Source organism: Phodopus roborovskii, unplaced genomic scaffold, assembly GCF_943737965.1.
Source record: "Phodopus roborovskii unplaced genomic scaffold, PHOROB, whole genome shotgun sequence".
Classification (NCBI taxonomy): Eukaryota; Metazoa; Chordata; class Mammalia; order Rodentia; family Cricetidae; genus Phodopus; species Phodopus roborovskii.
Window position 1 is genome coordinate 1,508,234 of NW_026126755.1, and position 17,792 is coordinate 1,526,025.

The 17,792-nt window shown below is 42.9% G+C and overlaps 1 protein-coding gene across 1 annotated transcript; it reads left to right on the forward strand.

Moving 5' to 3' along the window:
• The first annotated feature begins 4,970 nt into the window (after window positions 1-4,970).
• Window positions 4,971-5,620, forward strand: LOC127214556 (ATP synthase F(0) complex subunit C2, mitochondrial). The gene has a single exon (XM_051174935.1). It carries the CDS (start codon window positions 5,034-5,036, stop codon window positions 5,457-5,459), a length of 426 nt encoding a protein of 141 aa, XP_051030892.1. The 5' UTR covers window positions 4,971-5,033; the 3' UTR covers window positions 5,460-5,620.
• Window positions 5,621-17,792: the final 12,172 nt, after the last annotated feature.

The following is a 17,792-nucleotide window of genomic DNA, read 5'->3' on the forward strand; positions in this document are numbered from 1 at the left end:
TTTTATAGAGTACAAACTTTATACAAGGCGGGATTGTTTAGAGCGCCTGCAAGATTTGGGGGTTTTCTTTCTCTAGGACTGGCAGGCTTAGTGGCCTTGTCCTTAAGATAATGGGGGGGCAGGGAGCATGTCTGCACAGTTGGTGGTGAGCTCCTCCTTTGTTCTTTTGTTTCCCAAGAACAGCTCATGAGCTCTGCACTCTCCAGACTGGGAGTTATCTATATCTTTTTTGCAGAAACTCTTGTTCTTTCTAATTTTTCCTTCTGACCATGAGTTTTGTATCTTTTAGTTATTCATTTTCCCTTACATTGCATTCTGGGAACCCCAAGTACAGCCTGGGGAAAACTGAGAAGGGAGGACAGCCCCCCCTCCTCACTGCCATCTCGGGTTGGAGGGTTATGGAAGGGAGGAGGGGTCTTCAACCAGGACTTGGTCTGCTACTCCAGCAGGTGAATCCTGAGGGAGCCAGGGACAAGGTCTCCAGCTCCTCCTTGGCCTAGCTTTCCCCCTTCATCCTAGCCACAGTCCATGGCCTCGGACTCCATCTGCAAGTGTGTTTGCAGCAGCTGTGGCCAGGAGATCATGGACAAACACTTCCTAAAGGTGGGATGGGGATGGCACTCAAGCCCCAGAGCTGAGGCTGAGGCTCTGGGGACAGGCTGAGCCTGCGGCTGAGGCTCTGGGGATAAGTGCCCCACCCCAGGTCAACCAAGGTGCTGTAGACCCTCTCAGCAAAGTAGTCCACTCCAGAGCCCACATCGAGGAGGAGAAAGTGCAATAAGGAATCATTAGGATTTGGTGTTGTAAAACTGTGTGCAGACAAGGGTTCCCCAGGTGTGTGCTGAGGGCTTGGCGAGGTGCCACTGATCCATCCTGAAACAAGTGCCAGTTGCCACGGTTTTTGTTTACCAAGCCTAGACCTATACTTAAAATTTCTGTACTCTACAAACTGGTCCTTCCTCTCCAATATGTGCATGTTGTTGTCTTCTTAGAGTAGTCGAGGTAGGTATATTAACTGATTCACCTTCTCCTCCTCTCCCTTTATGACTAAAAACACTGTAAACTGAATTTAACTACCTTTTATTTGTGTTGTAATTATCGTCACAGTCTTGAATTTATTTACAGATATCTGCAACCTTCCCAAAGCAAAAGTTTATACAAGGTTTTAGAAGCCCTAGGATACCTCCCAGACCTTGCTGAGCACAATGCTGTATGCCATTGCTGGGGTTTGCAAATCCAAATACAAGTTAAGTTACACACACATATTAAGAGTCTCAGTCAAAGTGTTTCATGTGGTGGATTCAGAGTTGACTAATTCACTGTCTTAATTCAGTGTAACCTTTTCTTTTAAAATATTGTGCACAAAGGGTGAGGAGGGATTTGGAGTTCAAATTATGTCGGGCTGCAATTATCCGTACCATTGCTGGAAGGATCTTGGTCCCATGTGTCCTTATCTGAATACTTCCAATCACTAAGACCAGGAGGGGGGAAATTCCCTTTGCCTCTAATATCTTGCTGAGAATGCCTACAGATGTTTCTGGAAGTTTTAGACACTATTCCACTCTCCCGTGTCTGGCAGTCTGACCATTCACCATGGCTGGAATGCTTCTGTATTTTTCCTTCTTGCCCCTCAGAGTGAAGAGTATAGACTCTGTAGATTCTCTGATAATTTCTGTTTTGAATGTGTTAACATTTGTTATTCCCCGTAGTCATCTCAACTTGTTTCTTAGTTTGTTTCTGGTACTGGAGACTGAACCCAGTGTGTGTGCTAAGTACATACTCCACCCCAACCAGATCTGAGTCGGTTAGTGTTTTTATGTTGAGTTACTGTGGTTTTGCCCTTTGAGGTTTTCAACCTGGATTGTGTATGTGTGACTGTTCGTGTGTGTATATCTGGAATCTCTAGATAACCTATAAATGCCTTAATATGTGACATAAGAAAAGGGCAATTGAAATTCTGATTTCATTTATTTTCAAAGAAAACTTATCTCCCTTACCACTACCAATTGAGACTGTTTTGTTTCTAAAACAGGTGTCAATTGTGACCCTATCTCAACTGCTTCCCATATTGAGGGAAAAAATAATTCCTGTTTCACTTTCACACTACTTAAAAGCTTACATCATCCCAAAGAGAATGATGATGAGTCAATTTGAGGTCGCCTGATAAAACACTTCACCATGCTTCCTCCCTGTGTGTCCCAGACACTATGGGACATGCTGCTCCCACTGTGCGAGGGGGGAGGCACATCCACTCTACTGATTGGGTCCACAGGGCCAAAGGCAATGTGTATCACTGAGCCTGCTTTGTCTTCTTTTCTTGCAAGAGGCAATGTCAACTGGAGAGGCGTTTGCCCCAGCGGAAGAAAAAGTCCTGTGCAGAGTGCATTTCAACCACAAGCTAAATAGATTAAAAACAGAAGTAGAGAATGGTGACTAGGCTTAAGAAACCTTTGTGTGTTTCAGAACGGTGAATGATGAGATAAAAATCAATTCCACCCCAAGCTCATTCTAATGTATTATTTTAAACAAGAGGAAAAGTCATCAGTGCTTCCTGTTAAAGGACTCCATCTGTTGCTGTGCCAGCAAGGAGTGGCCTCTGTGAGTTCCACTCTGCACTCTGTGGCAGCAGCCTAAAGTTTGGGTTCAGCTTTATTTCTGCTTATTTGCCTTCCTAACACTGGCCTTACAGGTATACTTTTACCATATTTCAGGCAGAGTGCACCAGGCTATAAATATTATCCCTCATGGTCTATTTGCAACATGTTTTTAAAATGTTCCCTAAGGAGTTAGCTGTGACTTTGACAATTGTAGGCTTCAGAACTTGAATGTGAAAAGTCCCTAGTAAAGTTGTAACTGGACATTTGAATTCATGGCAGGTAGCTATGAAATCTACGGTAAGAGGATAATTACAGGGGAAAAAATTAGATGGAAAACCTTTTGGGAGGCTTGCCAGCCAAGTCCTATGCTGGGCATCCTATTCATACCATCAACTCCTCAGCCACTCCCATAGCTCTCAGTGTAGTCAGACTCAAGAGGCACAGGAACCACCCAGATTGTAACCGCCTGCTCTGAGAATGGCAGAGGAGAGACGCCCAGCCTGACTTGAACATCCTCTGTGCTTCCTGTGTGGTTTTGCTTTTTGGGAGACAGTGCTCTTCACCAGAACCCAGCAGTAAAGAAAGGAGAAATTCTGAGTCCTGCAGACAGGCTTTCAAATGCCCTTTGCAGTGTTCACAAACTGCTTAAACCACGCACTGCTATGTAAGAATGTGACCTGAACTATAAGCTAAACATGGGCTCCTTTATACAGCATTCAGTAGCACTGAACCTATATCCGAGGTGGTTAAAATAAATGAGATACAATCCTTAGTTGTAAAAGAACAAAAAAGTTGGAATACAGACAGATTTAAAGGGTGGGGCAAGCCATTTACTTTCATCAGATTATCTGATAAACCAAGTAATATATTCACCTTGTCAAATTGTCCCATTTTTTTAAAGAAAACTGAATGTATTCAAATATTGCCTTCAACAAAATAATAAAAAATAATAAAATAATAAACAGTAATCATAAAAGGATACCTATGGTGCTTCAGACAGAAGAGAATTTACACCAGGCAGCTAAATAAATTCCTAAAATTCCATTTCAGAGTTTCACCCTTCAGTCACCAACTCCAAAGTGTACACTGTGTGGCAGGCAGAGAGTGAAGCACCCCATACACACCCCCGGGTTAGGGGGTTAATGCAGAAGAATTAGTCCCCTGAGAGAGCCTTTTGTTCCAGTGATGGGGTTTTCCAAAGGAATTTGTTGGAATAACTTCAGACTGAGGGGGAGGGGGAAGAAAAGGAGGAGGCAGAGGGAGGAGAGAGGGAGAGAGGGAGAGAGAGAGAGAGAGAGAAGTGGTACAAGCAGACTAAGACTTCAATTCACCAGGCTGGGGGAAGGGCAACAGTTTAAGCAGTGGGGTGCTTACTTTCCAGGCCTGCAGACAGGCACAGCCTACTAAGTGCCCTTATTCTTTATTAATTATCTTTATACTCCCCTCAGATGATTGACTTTGGGTAACAAAATTCAAATATATTACTTCATTCTGATGATTCCCTCCTCCCAGAATCCAAAGTCTTTGACTTTGGCTTTCATTTTCCTCTTCCTTTAGCTTTGATTAGAGGTGATTTTTTAGCATTTCTAGATCTTTTTCTAGGAACTTAAGATCAGCCAGCCCCTCCCTCCTGCTGCCATATGTGAATGCATACATGTCATAGCAGTTGGCATAGTGTGATGTCAATCCAGATTGTAACAGCAGGACCTCTGGACTCTGCTAAGGTCTTTTTGCATGGACTAATAGATGGATCTCCTTTTAGGATCCCATAGGCTGCTTCATGTGGAGCAAATGCCCCTCCATACACCACAGTGGCGTCCCTGCAGTGCTGTGTGATCCTTGCCCACAGCAGAGCATCAAGAAAAACTGTCAGTGGCCCTGAGGCTGTTCAGACCCACAGTGGCCACAGACAAATGTGGAGTGATTTGTGTATTTTGAACTTCCAGTGCAGGGATACTTAACAAAATTAGAAGCCATGTGAAACAGGTCATGTTGTGTGTCTTTTATGTGTGAGTTCTGAGACCAGATGGAGAAAAGGTAATATCTCTAGTGGCAGCATCCCATCTTGCAGTGGGTTGACTTTTAAAGACCTCGGTAAGAGTTAGTTTGAATTTATAAAGTGAGTTTTTCTTTCATTTGCTCTCAGCTACATCGACTTTCAAGTACGATAGTACACATCACAGTTTTCATTTTATGTCTTATCTGTTCCTCCATAAAATGCAAGAGATCAAGCTGTAAACTGTTGATTCACTCCCAACATTTGTCATTAAAATCAACCACAGGTTATGCAAGCACAGGTTGCTCACGACAACAACCCACATCGACAGACCCTCCAGAAACTGGCCAAAAGGATGGGCTTAAGAAGATATGTCATGCCCCTCTCTGTCTTCTCTACCCTGGGAGCAGCTCTCCTGCCTTGGCCCCTCACCCCTGAAAATGTATGCCTGCTCCAAGTTCATCTCCACCCGCTCCTTGATCAGGAGCACCTCTCAGCTGCTGAGTCGTCCCCTGTCTGCAGTGGAGTTGAACCGACCACAGACTTGGACAGATGAGGGCTTCAGCAGCTTGGCAGCCCCTCGTCCTCTGACCTCACTCATCCCTAGCCGCAGCTTCCAAACCAGCGTCATTTCCAGGGACATTGACACAGCCGCCAAGTTCATTGGGGCTGGGGCTGCTACAGTTGGGGTGGCTGGCTCTGGGGCTGGCATTGGAACTGTTTTTGGGAGCCTCATCATTGGTTATGCCAGGAACCCTTCTCTGAAGCAGCAGCTCTTCTCCTACGCGATTCTGGGCTTTGCCCTCTCAGAAGCCATGGGGCTCTTCTGCCTGATGGTGGCCTTTCTCATTCTCTTCGCCATGTGAAGCAGCTGTCTCCACTTCCACCTCCCATAGTTCTTTCGTGTCCGGTCTGCCCTGTATGTTCCTTTTCCTGTACCTCCCCAGGAAGTCTGGGGAAAGTGTTTGGCTCAGGGTTTGACAGAGAGAAGACAAATAAATACTGTATTAATAAGAAAAAAAAAAAAAGAAGATATGTCATACAGGTGAGCATCATGTATCAGGAGATGCAAATCAGTCTGCCTCCCCGACTCTGGGTGTGTGTACTATTCTTTTGTGACAAAACCTCAGATGCCTTGGCCTACTTTAGCTATCTTCCACTCCAAGCCTGCTTTCTAAAAACTTGTGTGATAAAGCTTTTCCTGGGAAGATGCAACACATATGTCCACTCTCTATGCACAAAAGTATAGAAACCACCCAAGTTAGACTTGGTGAACCAGTGAGCTTTATTGACACTTACCAGGAATGTGGGTGAGGAGTCAATCACAGGAGCAAAAAATGACTCAAATACAGCTGCATCACCAAAGGCCACCTCAGCATGGGTGACAGACAGCTCACAAATGCTGGGAACCTGGACACACATCAGAGCCTGTAAACAGCACAACAGGGTTGGAAAGTGTCCTTTCCAGGGGCCTAGATTGGTCTAAACCTCTCCCAGCAGTTCAGCTTGCTTGTTCCTGCTTCTTCCAGGAAGAGAGACTGGTCTGGTGTTACGCTCAGCTTCTATTGTTTACTCTGACAGGGAGAGTCCTAGTGAATCCAGTTAGTTTCAGGGACTTCCTAAATAGATTTTGAGTTGTTTACCTTCCTCCTGAAAAAGCTTCCTGCAGGATGGAATGTTTTTATCTCAGAGGAAACTGTTATAAGACTGACTGACATTGGCTTCCCTGGAATAGCCTACCATTTGTCAGTGATTCTGATTGTCTTTGCTCAACAGAGCTCTGAAATCCATGTGCTGAGAAATACTACAGTTCCAAGCCAAATCTGGTTCTGAGCTCTCCTCTCCACTCTCTGCCCCTCCCCTCCCTGCCCTGCCCCAACCTCTTTCTGCCCAACCACCATAGGATGACAGTGGCCTTTACTAAAGACCCATGGAAAAGGACCAAAGCTAGAGAAGAATGATGTGCAGCCAAACACTATGTACTGCCTGCATTACAATCTGTTCCACTAATTGGGCAAAGGTCCAGAGATTTAAATAAGAGACAAGACAGCAGGTCATTTGTGCAAAAGGAATGCCACAATGCCATTTATTGAGGGGAAGGAGCCGGCTTATATACTGACTCACAGCACCGTGGAAGACTACCCAGGGTCAAGAGTGCAAGATTTCAGGCTTAGTTCTTCCCCAGAAGATGTGTGGTAGCAAAACAGGAAGAGGACCAATAACAACTCTGGGGCAAGATGTTCCACCCACAGCTTCAAGCTTGCTCAAGGTGCCTTGGGAGTCCATACAGGGCCCTACAGTACTGTACTGTAGAATTCATGGGTGGCAATTCAGTGAAAATGTTGGGATTTGCAGAAGGAAGCCATAATAGATGATTTGGGGAAGAAAGGACAAGGTGACAAAACATGGGAAGAAGTGGAGCCCGGAGTTTTGGTTCTGGTACCAGGCAACTTTTGAGGGAGGTTTTTGTTTTTGTGTTTGTTCTTATTTTTAAGGGACATGACTGCAGTGTGGCCTATAACTAAATTCCAGAAACATTTTTACTAATTGCATATTGAGGACAGATACTGCCTGCTGGCAAGTGAAGAAAGCAGCCTAGAGACTGCAGCAGAGAAGCAGCAGAAAGGTCATTGCTGAATTAGAAGCCGGGGTTCTCCTGGGAAGGGCGCCTGTGTTAGGAACCCAGGCGTCAAAAGAAAGCCCACTGGCTATTGGGAGACAGACACTGTCACCTTTACTTGTGTTAGCCATGCAGTGTTGGTGATGATTGGTTGTGTGAACAGCACCTGAAAAGAGGAGCAGGGGTCAAGCCACAGAGCTAGTGCCTTGAAAACAGGTCCATATTCTACAAGCCTTGAATGAGTATAAGGACCAAAGGAGGGGCCTGAGGGAGAGAGCAGTGTCAACAAGGCTGTCTGGATGGAAGGAACAAGTCAGCACCCTGGATGGAGGAAGAAGACTGGTGAAACAGCAGAGGGCCTGAAGATGGATAACACCAAAGAGATGACCACCTGAGCCGAGTTGGTATGGAGTGGCCAGGGACGTGAAACATCATTTAAAAGAGTTAAGTTTTTATAAAAACCAATGACATTTTTTTAAACTTATTTTATATAACAAAGTCCATTTAAATGAAAACAAATATTTATAGACAATATTTGTGAATTTGGATGTCGTTCTTTCCAAACTACTTCCTGCTAATAGGGGATACGAAGAAGATTCAGAAATCCTGGCTGTAGTCTATAAGGCTGCTTTGTCCAGCTGTTTTGAATGTAGGATCACCTTGTACTCTGTTTCAGGCGGTCTGGCTTGATCAAACCACATTAGTCTGGAAGGAATCCACATCTTTTCATTTTCTGTGGAAACAAAAATAGAAATCCTTTTCCCCAGGAACTTGTCCTTGAAATTAAATTTTTGAGTCAAAGCATTTTTTTTTAATTTATTATTTTATATGTCGATCCCAGGTCCCTCTCCCTCTCTACCTCCCTCCCTCCTTTACTCTCTCCCTCCTTCCCTCCCTTTTACCCTCTCTGCCCTCTCACATGCACTCTAACCACCCTCCCCTCCCATCCCCCACCCCAATTCCATATGTAGGGGAATGCCATCCAGTTGGGGTCATGTAGATCTGACAGGTCATGTGAAGTAGGGACTAGGGCTTCTCTCCTGTCTCTAGATTAAGGCAGTTATCCCTCCATGGAAGATGTGTTTGCAAAGTCCTTTTGTGCTCCAGGAATACATCCTGGCTCCACTGTCTGAGATCCCTTAGACTTCTCAGTCCTTCTGGCTGAGACCCATATTCAGGGGGGCTTGAGGCAGTCAAATGCTGGCTTCCTAGCTATCAGCCTGGTGGCCCGTTAGCTCCTCCTTGATCAGGTAAGCTGTCTCTATGTGTTTATGCTGCCTGGTCTTGTCCTCTCCCTCTGCATCTGAGTTCTACTTCGACTCAGTGTTTATGTATGGGTGTTTGCTTCTGTTTCCAACAGGCATTAGTTGAGGGCTCCATAGAGAAATTAGTTGTTGATCTCACTCTCCGGGAAGGGCATTTATGGTAGCCTTTCCACAGAAACTCAAATTGTTAGTTAGCAGCAGTCTTGTAGTTCTGTATACCTTTCTTTGTGGTCAATTTTATCTTCAAACCAATATTGGCTCCCTATTTTATGTTCTCTCTCTCTCTCTCTGTCCTGTCTTCTGTTCCTAACCAGGCTCAATCTTCCTGGTCACACATGTTTTCCTTTCCTCCCCCTCGTTTTCACCTACTTAAGTCTCCATTCGCTGTCCCCCCCCACTTCCAGTGAGCTCTGGGGGACTTGTCCATTACCAGTTCTGTGAGGGACTTTATATGAATCTCTTAGAATACACCTTGTATACTAGTTCCTCTGGTGGTATGAATTATAGGCTGGTGATCCTTTGATCTAGGTCTAAAATCCATATATGAGTGAGTACATACTGTGTTCCTCTTTTTGTGACTGGGTTACCTCATTCAGGATGGTTTCTTCAAGTGCCATCCACTTGCCTGCGAATTTCAAGATACCATTATTTTTTTCTGCAGAGTAGTATTCCATTGTGTAGATGTGCCACATCTTCATTAACCATTCTTCAATTGAGGGGCATATAGGTTGCTTCCAGGTTCTTGCTATTACAAATAGTGCTGCTATGAACATAGTTGAACAGATGTCTTTGTTGCATGGATGTGAATCCTTTGGGTATATGCCTAAGAGGGGGATTGCCGGGTCCTGTGGTAAACTAATTCCCATTTTCCTGAGGAACCGCCATACTGATCTCCAAAATGGCTGTATGAGTTTGCACTTCCACCAGCAGTGGAGGAGTGTTCCCCTTTCTCCACATCCTGTCCAACATGAGTCATCATTGGTGTTTCTAATTTTAGCCATTCTTGCAGGAGTAAGATGGTATCTCAAAGTTGTTTTGATTTGCATTTCCCTGATAGCTAAGGATGTGGAGCATTTTCTTAAGTGTCTTTCAGCCTTTTTGATATCCTCTATTGCCCCGACCAGCGGGGCCTAGTTATTTGTGGGTCAAGGTGGGCTAGAACGTGAAAATAATGGGAGAGAAAGAAGGAACGAGACCAAGCATTCTTTGTCAAGGTCTAACTTTATTAGGCACAAAGAGGGGTTTTTTAAAGCAAAGCAGGGAGAAAATGGGGAGGGGTAACTGTGCTGACTCTGGGGCTCTGGTATTTTCCCAAGCCAAAAATATCAGACCCTAGATGTCTGCCTATCTCAGTTCCTGGCTTCTTACTTCATCTCAGTTCTGGGTTGAATGGAACAGACTGCTTTTTCAGCAGTTTTCTGTTCTACCAAGATAAGGCTCAATTAGAGTTTTAAGGTATAAGTTATTTTGCAAATGGATGTGACTCAAGGCGGGCTCCCAACACTCTATTGACAATTCTTTCTTCAGTTCTGTACATCATTTTTTAATAGGGTTATTTGGTATTTTGTTGACTAGTTTCTGGAGTTCTTTGTATATTTTGGAGATCAGCCCTTTGTCGGATATAGGATTGGTGAAAATCTTTTCCCAGTCTGTGGGCTGCCGTTTCGTCTTGTCCACTGTGTCATTTGCCTTACAGAAGCTACTAAGTTTGAAGAGGTCCCATTTATTAATTGTTTCTCTTAGTGTCTGTGCCCCTGGAGTTATGTTCAGGAAGCAGTCTCCTATACCAATTTGTTCATGGCAACAGACATGGGTCTATCTGCAGTCTTCTACATACCCTCATCCAATTGTGCCAGCACCATTTGTTGAAGATGCTGTCTTCACCCCATTGTATAATTTTAGCTGTTTTGTCGAAAATCAGGTGTTCATAGGTGAGTGGGTTAATATCAGGATTTTCAATTTGATTCCATTGGTCTACCTGTCTATTTTTATGCCAATACCAGGCTGTTTTCAGAACTATAGCTCTGTAGTAGAGCTTAAAGTCAGGAATGCTGATGCTTCCTGAAGTTCTTTTATTGTATAGGGTTGTTTTAGCTATCCTGGGTCTTTTGTTTCTCCATATAAAGTTAACTATTATCCTTTCAATGTCAGTGAAGAACTGTGGTGGGATTTTAATGGGGATTGCATTGAATCTGTAGATTGCTTTTGGCAAGATTGTCATTTTTACTATGTTTATCCTCCCTATCCAAGAGCATGGGAGATCTTTCCATTTTCTGGTATCTTCTTTAATTTCTTTCTTTAGAGCCATAAAGTTCTTATTATATAGGTCTTTTACTTGTTTGGTAAGCATTACACCAAGATACTTTATATTGCTTGTGGCTATTGTAAAGGATGTGGCTATTGTAAAGGATGATGTTTCTCTGATTTCTTTCTCTGTCTCTTTGTCGTCTGAAAAAGTAGGGCTACTGATTTTTTTGAGTTTATCTTGTATCCTGCTAGTTCCCTGGTAGAGTTTATTGGGTTGCTTATGTAAATTAGCATATCTTCTGCAAATAGAGACAGTTTGACTTCTTCCTTTCCAATTTGGATCCCCTTGATCTCCTTTTGTTGTCTTATAGCATTAGCTAGAACTTCTAGTACGATATTGAAGAGATATGGAGAGAGAGGACAGCCTTGTCTTGTTCCTGATTTTAGAGGAATTGGCTTAAGTTTCTCTCCATTCAGTTTGATGTTGGCAGTTGCTTTGCTGTATATTGCTCTTATTATGTTTAGGTATGTTCCTGTTATCCCTGACCTCTCCAAGTCCTTTATCATGAAAGGGTGTTGAATTTTATCAAAGGCTTTTTCCGCATCTAGGGAGATAATCATATGGTTTTTCTTTTTCTGTTTGTTTATATGGTGATCACGTTGATAGATTTTCATATGTTAAACCATCCCTGCATTCCAGGTATGAAGCCTACTTGGTCATGGTGGATGATTTCTCTGATGTATTCTTGAATTCGGTTTGCCAGTATTTTATTGAGTATTTTTGCATCGATGTTCATCAGGGATATTGGTTTGTAGTTTTCTTTGTTAGTTGTGTCTTTGTGAGGCTTAGGTACCAAAGTTATTGTGGCCTTATAAAAAGAGTTTGGCAATGAACCTTCTGTTTCTATCTTGTGGAACAGTTTGAGGAATAGTGGTATTACTTCTTCCTTGAATGTCTGGTAGAATTCTGCAAAGAAGCCATCTGGCCCTGGACTTTTTTTGGTTGGAAGGCTTTCGATGACTGCTTCTATTTCATTGCGGGTTATAGGTCTATTTAAGTTGTTTGTCTGTTCTTGATTTAATTTTGGTAAGTGATAGTTACCGAAAAATTTGTCCATATCCTTTGAATTTTCAATTTTTGTGGAATACAGAATTTTCAAGGTATGACCTGAAAGTTGTCTGGATTTCCTCTGTGTCTGTTGTTATGTTCTGTTCCCCTTTTCGTTTCTGATTGTGTTAATTTGCATGTTCTGTCTCTGCTTTTTCATTAATTTGGATAAAGGTTTTTCTATCTTGTTGATTTTCTCAAAAAACCAACTCTTCGTTTGCATTGATTTTTTGTATTGTTTTCCTGGTTTCTATTTTGTTGATTTCAGCCCTCAAGTTGATTATTTCCTGGCGTCCACTCCTGCGGGGTGAATTCGCTTCTCTCTGTTCTAAGATTTTCAGTTGCGCTGTTAATTCTCTTATGTGACTATCCTCTATTTTCTTCATATGGGCACTTAGTGCAATGAACTTCCCTCATAGCACTGCTTTCAAGGAGTCCCATAAGTTTGGGTATGTTGTATCCTCATTCTCGTTGAATATTACAAAGTCCTTAATTTCTTTCTTTATTTCTTCTTTGACCCAGGAGTGGTGCAATTGCACATTGTTCAATTTCCATGAGTTTGCAGGTTTTCTACTATTTGTGTTGTTGTTGAATTCCAATTTTAAAGCATGATGGTCCGATAAGATACAGGGGACTATTCCTATTCTCTTGTATCTGTTGAGGTTTGTTATATCACGAAGTATGGGGTCGATTTTAGAGAAGGTTGCATGTGGAGCAGAGAAGAAGGTATATTCTTTTGTCTTTGGGTGGAATGTTCTATAGAAGTCTGTTAACCCCAGTTGAGACATAACTTCTGTTAATTCTTTTGTTTCTTTGTTGAGTTTCTGATTTGTGGTCCTGTCTAGTGTTGAGAGTGGTGTATTGAAGTCTCCCACTATAAGTGTGTGAGGTTTTATATGAGCTTTGAGTTTTAGTAGTGTTTCTTTTACGAATGTGGGTGACTTTGTATTAGGGGCATAGATGTTCAGAACTGAGACTTTGTGGTGATGGATTTCTCCTGAGATGAATATGAAATGACCGTCTTCATCTCTTTTTGACTAATTTTGGTTTGAAGTCTAACTTGTTAGATATTAGGATAGCTACGCCTGCTTGCTTCTTATTTCCATTTGATTGGAAAATCTTTTCCCAACCCTTTACCCTGAGGTAATGTCTATCTTTGAAGCTTAGAAGTGTTTCTTGCATGCAGCAGAAGGATGGATTCTGTCTTCGTATCCATTCTGTTAGCCTGTGTCTTTTTATAGGTGAGTTAAGACCATTAATGTTGAGGGTGAGTAAGGACCATTGATTGTTGATGCTTGTTTGATTTAGGTTTGTTGTTGGAGGTGGTATTGTGAATATATTAGTTCTGCTTCACCTTTGGTTTCTGGTGTAGTTGGATTATCTGTTGCCTACATTTTGTGGGCTTAGTTACCTTCCTTGGGTTGGAGTTTTCCTTCCAATACTTTCTGTAGGGCTGGATTTGTAGATACATATTGGGAAAATCTGGTTTTGTCATTAAATATCTTGTTCTCTCCATCTATAGTGATTGAGAGTTTTGCTGTGTACAGTAGCCTGGCTGGCATCTGTGTTCTCTTAGTACTTTTAGAACATCTATCCAGGACCTTCTGGCCTTTAGGGTTTCCATGGAGAAGTCAGGTGTAATTTTGATAGGTCTGCCTTTATATGATACCTGTCCTTTTTCCTTCGTTGCTCTTAATATTCTTTCTTTATTCTGTATGCTAGGTGTTTTGATTATTCTATGTCGAGGGGTCTTTTTTCTTAGGTCCAGCCTATTTGGGGTTCGGTATGCTTCTTGTACTTTCATGGGCATGTCCTTCTTCAGATTTGGAATGTTTTCCTCGATTTTGTTGAATATGTTTTCAGCACCTTTGAGCTGGGCTTCCTCACCTTCCTCTATGCCTATTATTCTTAGGTTTGGACTTTTCATGGTGTCCCCCATTTCCTGGATGTTTTGTGCTAAGGAATTTTTGGATTTATGATATTCTTTGGTCGATGAATCTATTTCTTCTAGTTTATCTTCTGCGCCTGAGATTCTCTCTTCTATCTCTTGAATTCTGTTGGTTATGCTTGTGTCCATAGTTGCCGATTTTTTGGCCAGTTTTTCTATTTCCAGCATTCCTTCAGTTTGTGTTGCCTTTATTTTCTCTACTTCAGTTTTCAAATCTTGAACTGTTTCCTTCACCTGCTTAATTGTTTTTTCTTGGCTTTCTGTATTTTCCTTAAGGAATTTGTTCATTTCTTCCACTTTTTTTTCTTTGTTATTCCCTCCATTTCTTTAAGGGATTTTCTCACATCTTCTTTGAGGGCCTCTATCATTTTTATGATGGTAATTTTTAAGTCATACCCTTCTGCTTCCTCTGCTTTGTTGTTGTGTTCCATTCTAGTTGGTGTAGATTCCCTAGCTTCTGGTGGTGTCATGCTTGTCTTTGTGTTGTTAGGTGTTCTCTTGTATTGCCTTCTTCCCATAGCTTCTTCCAGTAGGTGTTGGTGAGGTCTCCCCCTCTCTCTATGGTACTTCCCGGTGGGCTTATGTGGGTCTGACATTCAATATCTGTGTCTCTGTGTGGTCCAAGCTCTCTAGGAGGTTTCTCCACAGACAGGGACCCAGGGATTGGGTCAAGGATGAGGATCCAGAACAAGATGCCAGCAGGTACTCACAGTGGTCCTCTGGCCAATAGCTGGCAGAAGAGGGCAAGGGCTGAGCTGGAACTTGAGAAGGTTTTGCAGGATAGTTGGATCTCACTGGAAACTGGTGCTCTCCAGCTGAGATCTCTTTCTTTGGCAGAGGCCAGGATTTGGGGGTCAAGGATCTTGCCCGCAGGAATTCAGAGTGGACCTGCAGAGATATGCGGATCTCTGGGAGGGACCAGGGACTCCAGCAGAGGACTGGAGGCGGGATCAGAGACCAAGCAGGTGGACATTACAGGTGGTCCCGCGTGGATAGTCAGGTCTCCTTTGTTCAGAGTTGCTCCGAGAAGTCTCCAAAGTAGGGTGGACTGTTGGCTCCACCCTCTGTCCCAGTGCTCAACCAGAGCAGCAGGACTGTGGGTGGGGTAGGGCACAGGGTGGGGGGGTAGGCTGGCGGTGGGGATGGGTGGGGGTGTATCAGAGCTCCAAGGGTGCTCTCGATGGGGACCGGAGACAGGACTTGTTTTTAGCTTTTAAACTCAGTTGTGAGAGTCTCGGTGTGAACATTCTAAATGACTATATAATGTCACAGAATCAAAAGTTTGAAGACCCCCCTTCCAGGCCATGGTGATGATCTGAATTGTTGGCCATTTTCTCCCTCTTTCCTTATTTTGTTAAAAATGTAGGTTCTAGGTCTCAGAAGGTGTTTGCTGCTGTCTGAAGACCTGAGTTTGATACCTGGAATATGCAAAGTAGAAGGCAAGAACTGACTTGTGCGGACTTTGCTAAGACCTCCACACATGTGCTATGATGCAGGGATGCCCGCATATACACATACAAAATCAATAAATGTAAATATAGGCATCTTGTCTGTTGACCTGAAAAGGAGGCCACACCCCTTTGACTGTGGTTTCAGGCAGAGGGAAACTGAGAGGAGCTTGAGGCCTTGCTTTTCTTTGCATGCTCTGGTCAGCTGTTTCAGTAGGAAGAGGGGGGAAACTCTCTGGCAGTTCTTGGCATTTTTCTGTGTAATTTTCCCCAATAAACACCATTGGGTCTAGTGATATAATTACATCATCACCTTCATGTAAATACTCTAAAAAGACACTGAGGTCTTGGTAAAGCATTCCCTTGATCTAAACCTTTGTCATGCATATAGGGATATCTGGTGTCAACAGTTTAGCAAAGAGAGAAGCCAGGAGAAGGAAGGGACATCCTTGGCAATGCTTCACAGAGCTTTTCTGGCCATGAGCCATTACTAGGTTTCTATAACAAGATATGAGAAAGCCTTGATGCCACCATCCGTCCACACACCCACATACTCACACACACACTCACACACTTACATGCATATAGTCCCACTCACACATATACACATTTTCCCTCTTTCCAGAAGCCCAGCCCTTCTCCACACCAAAGCAGCTCCTCAACTTACATTATTCTCCCTTGGTCCACTATGTCTACCAACTAAAAGAAATGACCATCCATCTCCCCAAGTGGCCCCTCGCGAACCCTGCTACCTGAATTGAGAAGATGGGAAGGGACCCTCCAACATTTTCCCTGTGAATCTGCAAATTTCACCCCAATCTCCAGTAACTAACTCAGTCCCTATAATCCATCAGATGCAAGCAAATCTTGTAACAATTTCTCAACCACTGTGGTCTACTCCACTATTCTTGGCAACAGCCATGAATGAGACAAGCTCTGTAACAGCCTTTGTTTTCCCAGTAGAGGACTTCTACAACAACACACAACATCTTGTTGAGTAGGGAGCTCATGCAAACTACTGTGGACAAGGTTGCCATTGTGTGTATTGGGGAATATGGGTAGGAATAAAAAGAAGTCTCCGGTGGTGCTGAGGCCCTTCTTCCACCTTTGCACTAACTGTGACAGCTTTGCTTCTTTCTGTTTTCTAGTGAGTTTTAAAAAGATAACACTTTATGTTATATGTAGCAATACGGTTTAACTGTTAAATAACACTGTAAGATGATGGGACTATATGATTTGGGGGCTTTTGGGTTTTTGTTTTGTTTTTGTTTTTTCAAGACAAGGTTTCTCTGTGTAGCTCTGGCTGTCCTGGAACATACTCTGTAGACAAGGCTGGCTTCAAACTCAGAGATCCACCTGTCTTCTGAGTACTGGGATCAACGGGGTGTGAACCAACATGCCAGGTCTGATTAGAGTCTTGAACATAAGGGAATGGGAACAATTTAAGTGTGACAAATATATTCGGTGACTTGTCACATCTAATTTCCAGTGTATTAATGGTCAATGGGACTTTTATAAGCAAAAAAACATTACAAGCAAACAAAAGCCCCTAACTTTCACATTTATGCCTCAAAGGAAGAACAGATGTTGAATTCTTTTTGAGGTAAAAGTGGTTCTTGCTACTTAAACACTCAGAAAATTTAACCTGCCACAAGGCAAAACAAAACAACTATGATATAGTAGAACCTAGGAAAAAATAGTTTTATATCCTTTTCTGTGACTGCTGACTTTTGCCCCTACCCTAATTATTGAGGAATGAGCCTGTGAAAATTAATTCTATGTATTAACTGATGTGGGGTATTGACTAGAGGAGAACGCTCAGACATGTGTTTAAGCCAATAGAAAGTCTTTATTACCTGGTTGGCAACTACACTGGGTGTTCAGGATCCTGGTGTAGCACTGAGCCTTTTAGGGGTGAGTTTTAAGTATAAAAACCATGTCCTGGGTTGACATACTTCAGTTAAGAAGAACAGTTAGCCAGTAGTAGAACTGCAAAAGCCAAAAAGCAAGGTTCTTATATAGAGAGACTTTCCCAATACTATGAACTTTGATGGGTGTGATCTTTGTTTTCATTTGGGTTGGTTGTGCTGTCTACACACTGAATTTTGCAGCATGAATGACACTTCCGTCATAGAATCAGTTGGGCTAAGGATTGGGAGGCTGTTACATCAACGTGTTAATGCTGTCCTCCTTTGAAACAGTGGCTAAACTTATTTGATGCTTCCTTTTAGGGAAGAAGGATTCCTTATGCAGTAAGTTTGCAGTGTCAAAGGCCTATTACTAACCCTAACCCCAATTTTATACCTAACCCTCTAACCATAACCCTATCCCTCTAACTGTAACCCCAACACCTAAACCTAAGCATAGCCACTAACCCTAAACCATAGCCATAATCCTAATCCTTTAATGATAAAGGGGCTCTAACCAGAGCCCCTAACCCAAACACTAGGCCCTAACTCTAATGCTAGCCGCAAACCCTAACCCCAACCCTTTAACCCTAACCCTGAGTCCTTACCCTAACCATAACCCTCTAACACTAACCCCTAATACTTGCATAACCCTA

Coding starts and splice junctions, on each gene's coding strand:
- LOC127214556 (XM_051174935.1), top strand. CDS start 5,034: ATGTATGCCTGCTCCAAGTTCATCTCCACCCGCTCCTTGATCAGGAGC.